This window comes from Gracilinanus agilis, chromosome 5 (assembly GCF_016433145.1).
Source record: "Gracilinanus agilis isolate LMUSP501 chromosome 5, AgileGrace, whole genome shotgun sequence".
Classification (NCBI taxonomy): Eukaryota; Metazoa; Chordata; class Mammalia; order Didelphimorphia; family Didelphidae; genus Gracilinanus; species Gracilinanus agilis.
The window spans coordinates 129,477,009-129,486,643 of record NC_058134.1 but is presented as its reverse complement, the minus strand read 5'-3'; the positions used below and the strand labels follow the sequence as shown (position 1 = coordinate 129,486,643).

The 9,635-nt window shown below is 34.5% G+C and overlaps 1 protein-coding gene across 1 annotated transcript in view; it reads right to left on the bottom strand.

The window, feature by feature from the left end:
- Window positions 1–301: 301 nt before the first annotated feature.
- The window catches only part of WASL (WASP like actin nucleation promoting factor), a 119,769-nt gene continuing 110,435 nt past the window's right edge, over window positions 302–9,635 (bottom strand). The window contains exons 9-11 of the mRNA XM_044679027.1: window positions 9,411–9,633; window positions 3,958–4,066; window positions 302–1,152 (exon numbers count right to left, since the gene is read on the bottom strand). Of these exons, the coding sequence (XP_044534962.1) occupies window positions 1,091–1,152; window positions 3,958–4,066; window positions 9,411–9,633 (394 nt within the window). The 3' untranslated portion in view covers window positions 302–1,090. The remainder of the gene's footprint in view (window positions 1,153–3,957; window positions 4,067–9,410; window positions 9,634–9,635) is intronic.

The window sequence follows — 9,635 nt, the reverse complement described above, 5'->3', positions numbered from 1 at the left end:
ATTTTATGTCTGACAAATATCTTGAGAAAATAGCAATAAAATTTAGTAAAAATGTGTCAAAATTCTCATTTGTACATGTCATTTTTTTCTTCTTCTGGATTTGTTTTAGTGTTTGAAATTTCATGAGCACCTTAAATCTATCCAGACTATAAAATGATAGTACTTAATTTCACTTTATTAATACACTTGTGTCCCAATTTTAAAAGTTAAACTTAACCCACATTACTGAAATAAGCATCAAACATAGCCCTTCAGTTCAGAAACACATAAAAACTGACCCCCAAATAAGTCAAACAACTGCTCCGACATCTTGGAGACTTTATTCACAAGAAAAATGAAAGCCTTAAGCTTGCCTGCTGGCCAGGTGGATGCTGTTAAACGTGTCATAGCATAAACACAACGCCACAGTTTATGCCAGGTGCAGAAGGGCTTCTAGGAATCTGAGCTTTTAATGACCGCTGCTGGCTAACAGCAAACAATACTGCTATGTTCTAAGAGGTGGATTGATTTTTCACAACTATCATTTTGTAGTGATTTTATGTAAAACATATTGCTGAAATGTGAGAAATTGCATCAGTGTAGGGATGTTCTGAGAACTGTGCAAATGTACCAGCCTCAACATTCACATAGCTTTGTATTCAAAACGAAGGGGTTAAATAAACTGTCTGCATTGCTTAAAAAGAATGTAGTGCTAGACTAGATTTTTAATAAGAAAATTTAGATACAGAAAAGTAGGGTATGAAAATAGTGTTTTTCCTTCTTGCATTATAACTAAATTACAATAAGGTTTTTGTCAGTCTCACATATTACATTTAAACTCCCTTATGGATGGAATAAACAATATTCACAAGTCAACTGAGCATCCTGATGTAAACTTGCACACAGTAACAGGGAGTAGCTTTTTAGAGGATTATGACAAACCTTTACAGATTAAATGAGGTATTGCACAGATTAATAAAAAAAAAAGCAAAAGGCAACAAAAATATACAGCAAATTGGTAGAACATTTACATGATAATTTTACAGAATCCATAGACAGAAAGTAGTGTTTAGTATTTCATCTTAAAAAATATATATATAATATATATTGATCAATCATCCCATTCGTCATCATCCTCAAAATCCTCTTCCTCATCTTCATCCTCATCTTCATCTAGAAGTATAAGAAAATCATTAAGATGAACACACATTTGCATGGGTTTAAATAAAAGCCCACTCTTCCCTGGCCATAAAAATGTGTCTCTTAATCTCAGCACTTGGTCCAAACTATCTTAGCATTCGTTTTGTATACGTATTCTGTATATGTGTATAAATACACCTGTTGTCTGTCTCCTTAATACACTGCCAGTTCCTTGATGTCAGGGAGTCACATCCTTGTTGCATTGTCAGTTCTCATCAGCAACTGGAACCCAGTGTTTAATAAATGTTTAGTGACTGATGATGGCTGATTTTAGTGCTAGGGGCATCTGTCACATCATCTTATTTTTTAAAAAAGCTATTCGTAACTGAATTAACTTACTTTAGGAAACATGAAAACAAAGCACTGCAACTAAGTCAAGGATAATGTTACTCTAGGAGACATAATTTTTAAAAAATTGGCCAAAGAGAGATTTAAAAATATGCTTTGGATAGTAACCATACCAATAGGCAAAGATTTAAGGATTTTTTTAATGAAACAGAAAACAATGTAATTCTCCAGGAGTGTATTGTCTTGTAGTTTCATAAAACTTTTAAAAGGAGGCTTTTTCCAAGAAATATATTATTTAGTAAAGTCCAGGGTAAGATCAGTAATGTGGGGATTTTTATGAAATAATCACGTATGATGAGATCTGATTCAGGAAACAATGAGAACTCAGTGTGGGACAAATGGCATTTGTTTTATAAACTAGACATACTAAATAAAAACACATAAATGTTCTTGTCCTCGAGAAATTTATAGTACTATGTCCTTCTATTCTGAAAGCTGGCTGGTTGAAAAACTACTATATAAAATAACTAAACAAGCATTTATATTTTAAACTGTATACAGAATCCAATGCAGAAAAGCACGGACTGGGTGACAGTTAAAAGATTAATTAAATTAGGCTACTAGCCACAAGACCGTAGCAATTCGAGAGGCAAAGAAGCCTCCTTGAGGTAGAGACTCTAGAAACGCGGAGGCAGGCGAAAGGAAGTCAGCCTAACTTACCCACATGACAATTCAGAGGGGAAGCTGCCTGAGGTCTCAGCAGAGATCCTTCAGCACCAAGTTCAAAGCACGAACTGCCCTCAACAGGAAGTTGCCATCATATTTGAAGGACAGCAGCTTTCGTCTAATTCAAGTGGACAAATGGCAGCCTTTACACTGATTTCGACTGCTCAAAGGGCAGTCCCTTGTGGGTAACTCATCTCCCCTCCCCACTAAGGTAGGTGGGGATGACATTATCTCTGGTGGCTAGAGTTTTAACTATGAATGGGCTTGAGCTAATTCCATTTACACATTACAATTGTATTCATCTTTTAAGGTGAACTCTAATGAAAAATATCTCAGAATATTCATGACTGAACTATTTAATAAATGATTTGGGCATTTTTCAGTGGTCAACAAGCTAAAGCTATGGTTTTGGCCTTTTACAGGAAAAAGGTATGTATAGTCTGCTATCCCCTAGAAACTCTACTTTCTGGGTATGTAATATATGGCATAGCTGGATTATTTTGCTGAAGTTATCCAACTCTAGTAGAACAAACTGGAAGAGTTCATATTTGAGGAATAATAAAGGACAGAGCCCACTACTGGGAATAGCAAATAATCATAATCTTAAATACTACCTAGTAATCCAGAAATCCCTAGAGATCTCAAAAAATGTAGGTGATCATGAAATCAAATAAAAACCAAATTCTAAACATAATATTAAATAACATTTATATTTGATTTTTAACTCCTCTACATCTGTTTTGTAGAGCACTCAGCTGTGTGTATGTATATATACACTTAACACTTATTCAGGTCTTTTGATCACTCAATGTTCATTCTATTATACCATGTTGTCATCTATGCACTAGAAGGCATATTTCATAACTTTAAATAAGATACAAATATTGAGAGAGTAAGCCTGCTAATTTGTATCTCTTTGACAATTTATGACAAAAATTTTCTGATGTGTTCAAGCTTCTCATACTATTTCCTGATATTTTTACACCTAACCCTAACTGTTGCTGCATGCGACATATACAAAATAGAGCAACAGTATTCCTTAGTATAGTGAATAAATGGCATATAAACATTCTTAAGTAGTTTAGTAAATTATACTACAGTCATATGGTCAACATCAAGAAGTATTGAAATAATTCATTTGACTTTTATTTCCCCATATCTTATTCTAAAGTAAATTCTCAAAGAAAGATAGGAGATTCACATGCTTTATTTAGGGTAACATAAATTAGGATATGTTTAGTTTCTGATCAATTCTCTCAACTTGAGAGCTATTGTTGCCACACACAAAAAAATTGTCCCATAGTGCATACAAATTATAAAGTTCAAAACCACAGAAATATAGAGTACAAATCAAAGTGTTATGCTACTTCTGATCTACATTTAAGAAATGGCCAGTAGGAAGTAATTGAGCTTCTCCAGCCCAATCCAGAAAATCTTTGTCCACTCACACATCAAAGAAACTACATGTAATCCCTTGTAGTGGGAATTAGCTATCAGAACCTAAGGGTTGCCTTTATAAGGACATCATTCTGCAGCTACAAGGCCACACATGGTACACTAGCATATTCTTGAATCCCTCCTCACAATAAATATCTGTTGACTACAGCTCCGAGGTGTCCTTACCCCTGATAGCACCAGGCTGTAGCTCTAGTCATACAGGCAATGAGTTAGTGATACAGGACCTAGAGCCCACATCACCAGAACTGGTACACAAATCAAGAGATAGTTTTAAGCACATGTACACAATTACACAAGTAAGCATACCTGAAGAATGAATGGCTTTGCTCCTTTTCTGCATTACTTCCATTAATGCACCTACAATTCCTGAGGTGGGTGCAGGTGTAGGGGGCACAGAATCTTGGCCATCAGCTACCTTTGAAAAAGAAGGATAAAATAAAGGAATATACATGTAAAGCATAACAAAGAACCTTTATATCCTGGGAATGTCTTGCAAGACATATTTTAATATAGAAACAATAAGATAGGACTAAATGAACAAGATCCTTGAGATGTTTATAAGTACTCTTTTTGGGGCAGTTGGGTTGCTCAGTGGTAAGAGTGCCAGACCTGGAGAGAAGAGGTCTTGGGTTCAAATTTGACTGTAAACACTTCCAAATTGTATTCCTCTGGACAAGTCACTTAACTCCCACTGCCTAGTCTTTATTGTTGTTCTGGCTAGAACCAACACACTATATTGATTCTAAGATAAGGGTTAAAAAAAAAGTATTATCTTTAACTCTGGTTTAAGATAAACATATATGCTTCTATTTATAATATATACTCAATGCAATCTGGGAAGAATATTGTCACCTGTTTGTACTTATTTAGACGTTCAACAATCTGAATGCCAAACAAATAATGTTCTTTTAAGCCAAGGAACTCAACAGCATTTAAAACTCTGGATGCTAACTTTACAATTATTATGGAGAAATGAATTTGAGTCAATCTTTAGAAAATGTAAAATTGACTTTGGAATTATTATATTTACATTTAAAATCCCAAAGGAGCAAAGGTAGAAAACTTTGTTCATTAGGAAAAAATACAATGCTTCATTAACAAGTTGCCATAAATGTAGAAAGAGGGTCAAGTTAACAAACATGATCTTCATTTTCATGTTTCAAGTTGTCTTGCCAAGTATACATTACCTTAGAGGGTAATTGTGGCTATTTGTAAAGTACTTTGACCTGCTTCAAAAGTCCATGCTTAAACAAAACTATGAATAATAAATGCATCAACAAAGGCTTTCAAAATGCCTATGTGAGGATTCAGAATGATATGTTCCATGCAGAAGCTTATTTCTACATATAATGATCAGTATTCAAATGGATAAACTTGAAGGGCAAAGAGCTTTACATATCTATAGTTACAACAACTTTAAAAGTCCAGGAGGAAACTAATGAGAGTGTAATATTCTAAATCTGTTCCAATCAGACTATGAAATTAGACATTAAGATATAGATTCAATTGTCAAGTTTATCAATTATTAATTTAACATGACAACACAGATCTATGTAATATAAAGACCATCTAAAGAACATAATTTTTTCTACTTTTTAATTTCCCCCCAATTACATGTAGAAACAATTTTTGAAAATTGTTTTCTGACATTTTACAATTCAGATTCTCCCTATTCCTCCCTAACTCCCATCCCCAAGGCAGGAAATAGTTTGATACAGGTTTTGCCTGTGCTTTCATGGAATACATATTTCCATATTGCTCATGCTGGGACAGAAGAAGACATAAAGCATACACACAATAAAAAAATTCATGAAGGAAATAAAGTGAAGATGACATGCTTTGATCTGTAATCAGACTCCAATAATTTTTTCTTTAGCTGTGGATAGCATTTTTCATCATGAGTCACTTGTGTGGATATATCTTGGAAACTTGCTTTGCTGATAACAGTTTAAAGGGTATAATTTTTTTGGGAGAAAACCTGATATACATTTCTTAATTTATTCCATCCCCCAACCCATACTTTCTGTCCTGGGATCAATATTAAGTAATGGTTTTAAGGCAGAAGAGCAGTTAAGGGCTAGGCAATGGGGGTTAAGTGACTCGCCCAAGGTCGTCATAAAGATAGAAAGAGTGTGAAGCCAGATTTAAATCCAGGACTTCCCATTTGTAGGCTAGATCTCTATCCACTGAGCTACCTAGCTGCCCCATAAATGTATTCTTTACAACAATTCCAAAAGTTCAATTAGGAATAAATGCTCATCTTTTTAATACCAATATTCTACTCACTGTTGAATAGCTGTGAGTCATGAAATGTTGTAGTCTTAGAAGAATGAAAAATTAGTATCATATGAAGGTTAATGGAGAGGTGCATGTGAGCAGATTAAAATAAAGACTTTTGAAAAAATGGTATAAAGGACATCATAAGGAAATGTATGTGTTGTGCTGGTGAATGGCTTTCATGCTCCACTAGCATCCCTGAGATTTGGGAATAAAATAGACCCAGTATTACTGGGTGGGTCTCCTGAGTCAAACTTTTGGGAAGGGATGTACCAAAGTCACATAGGCTGGGGAGGCAGAGATCTGTATCAATGTCTGACCAAGTCAATGAGGTCACAAATCCATTTCAGTATGAGTAAATATTCTTTTCTAAGGAAAAAGAAATTGCAAAAAATCAGGATATATTGGTATTATATCTAACTATACTTTCCCCAAAAAACTAATTTAAAAAGTTTAATTCAAGTAAACAGACTGTGAATCAAAAGAATTTTAAGAATTGGAATGGTCCTCAGCCATCACTTAGTACCTGAAAATGAATTTCTCAAACAGCATAAGGGACAACTAGTTACTTCTGCAGATCTTCTAGGAGAAACTACACCTTCCCAAGGCTGCCCATTATGCTTTTGGATACCCCTAATTTGTTAGCAATTTTTTCCTTAAATAAATGCCAAGGCTGAAATTATATTTCTACTATTGGTTCCAGTTTTGTCCTCTGGAACCAAGCAGAGTAAGTCTTCCCTTTTCTCTATGAGGGCTATTCAAATACTTGAAGTTAAGAGTGTCATCTCACACCTTCTCCTTTCTGGGATAAACATCCCATGTTTTTTCAACCAATTGCTATATGACATGATTTTAATGAAATTTGCCAGGCTTCTTACCTTTTACTTATTATTCTCTAACTTATCAATGCTCTTATCAAAATGTGGCACTAAGAACTAAATACAATATTCTACATGGAGAAAAAGCAAAGTATAGAATAAAACTATTATTTCCTTAGTTCTGAAAATTAAGCCTCTCTGATATTTTTTGACTTGCAGTAAGCTAAAATCATTGGATCTTTTTTGGAAGAACCCAATCTTTATCAGATAAAGTTCAGCTTCATATTTTTAAGGAAATACAATAGGTTGGTATGGAAAAAGAATAATTGTTTACCTTTATATAGTTTGACAAGAGATTTACAAGCTGCTATATATTAAATACTGAAAAGAAAAATGTATTCCTGTATACATATGGTTAAAATTTGGGAGCATTCCACAAAGCAAATTCAGACATATATGCAATCAAAACTTTTTCAATCTTTCTGTTAAATTGTTTTAGATTATTTGTATTTTAAGTTGGATGTGATCATTCCACAAGAGATTCACAATTTTAGGGAGAAAAGTCAGAGAAGCAGGTTGGAAAATTTTATAGGATTGTTAACTTTAAAATGATAATCTAGAATAATGTAATTAGAGCTTATCTAGAACATATTAATAAACCAATAATTGCTACTAATATAACATTTTGTACATAGCTAAAATATAATTTATACCTATAAATGTGAAAATAAACCACCATACCAACCTTGGTACAAGAATCCATTTTCTTTCAAGGACTCCATGGGGGGAGGGGGAGATTCAATATTTAATTACTCAATCCTTCCGATATTAGTTCTTACCCACCCCATTGTTTTATATTAATTGTCTAAGTACAAGGTCATTTCTCTTTAGTAGGAGAGTTCTCTGGGGTCAGAAACTATACCCTTTTTCTCTCTTGTGTTCCCACTACCTAGGCATTGTACTTGGTATAAAATAGGAATTGAAAAATGTTCAGTGAATTGAACTGATCTTAATTTTTTAATGAGATAAAAAGATAAACATAGGGAGAATAAGCTGCTTCTTTGAAAAGGCAGGAAATGCTAGGGCTGAGTAGGGTGTGAAGTAAATGAAATAGTGACAAGAGGTACCCACCTTTCTCTATCATATTAGGGTTATAAAGTGCTAGCCTGACATCCTATGAGAATGATAGCACATGCAAAGTTACTAGAAACTGAAGCTCAAAGAAAACAAATAGAAATAACTTCACAGGTTTTAAAGAGATAAAGTTCATTCTCCTGTTAAATGATTTGTCTATGGCCACTTGTCAGGCTTTGAACTCAGATTCTTTGGGTTACTGGTTCCCCAGTTCAGCACTCTTTCCATTAGGCCATCCTGTCTCTTTTGCTATTGCTATAATCTGTTTTTCACAAGGATTTTGGTCATTCTTGGACATTTAACTAAAATCTAAAACTCTTCAACTTCTATTGAATCATCCTCCAAAGATTTCTATTGGAAAATCAGCAAAAATTCTTCTTCTTTTTTATTAACTGTGTGATCAGAAATTACCTAAGACACATTTGATAGGATCTGCTAGGAGGAAAGTTCATAAGCTCATACAGGCCATAAAATAGAGTGTGAGAAAATGTACACATATACTGAAAAATACACAAGGAAACAAGGGTAGATGTATATACATACATAGCCTTAGTAATTGCCATGAACTAAAAGATTACTTCACAATTAAGGAAAAAAATGGCTTGAAATATTAAACAACTTCCCAATATAGGTAAAAATTAATACATATTAAATTAAGCCATTTGGAGACACCTTCACAGTTTTTAAAGCATTAATAACTTTGTGAAGAATAAACCAACTCCTGAGAATGCCTACCCCAAATTTAGACTACTGTTAGTCTAGAGCAGTGTTTCTCAAATTGGAGGAGTCTCTCAAGAAATTTTAGTTAGTGGGACTTTAGAAGTTTCTAACAAATTTGGAGCTGTTAGTGGCGCAGTCATGGCAGATAGAACTCTGGGCTATGTGCAGAATTGTGATGGGAGCAGTTATCACTTCAAAGGATATTTCTTAAGGGAAGCAAGGTGATACACCAGAGAGAGCACTTCACTTGGAATTAGGAAACCATAAATTTAAATCCAAACTTGGATACTTACTAGGTGTGTGACTCAGCATAAATAACTTAACCTATTTTTCTCATTTGTAAAATGGGGATAATAACAGTACCTATTTACCAGAGTTACTGTGATCAAATGAGATAATAATTATAAAAAGTACTTACCATAGTGTCTGGCACAGAGTAGGTGCCATATAAATGTTAGCTGTCATTATTATTGAATTGCTATTATTATTGAAGAGGACATAGAGTCATGGGCCTGATTCAATCTGAAGCCAAGATGTTCCCCAAACTTGTGTTAGCTCAATGACTCTCAAACATTTTCATTACATTAACTTTCTTAATTAACTACTGCCTAGCTAACTTTTTGGTGGTCTGGAGGGCTCCCAGAACCTCTCACTCTTTTAATGGTTTAAATTAACATACTAAACAATTTCCTCATAGTGTTTTTTTATGAGGAAGTAATTTTTTATGAGATGCATTTCAGAACAATAGCTTAACAACATAAAAATGACCTATTACTAATAATGCAAAATGAAAAGAACCTTAATACTTACAGACTTCAGCTGAATACCCTGTCGTATCTGGTCTAAAAGTGCATCCCTTCCAGAGCACGACACTGGACGACTGTTCTGTTCCACTTTCTTTAGCTGGGCGCCCTCCCTGATTTGATCTAGGAGAGCTGCTTTGTTTCCCACAGGAGCCACAAGTTGGTGATCCCCATCAGAGGATGGCCCAGGAGGAGGAGGCGGCCCAGGGGGAGGAGGAGGGGGTGGCGGGGG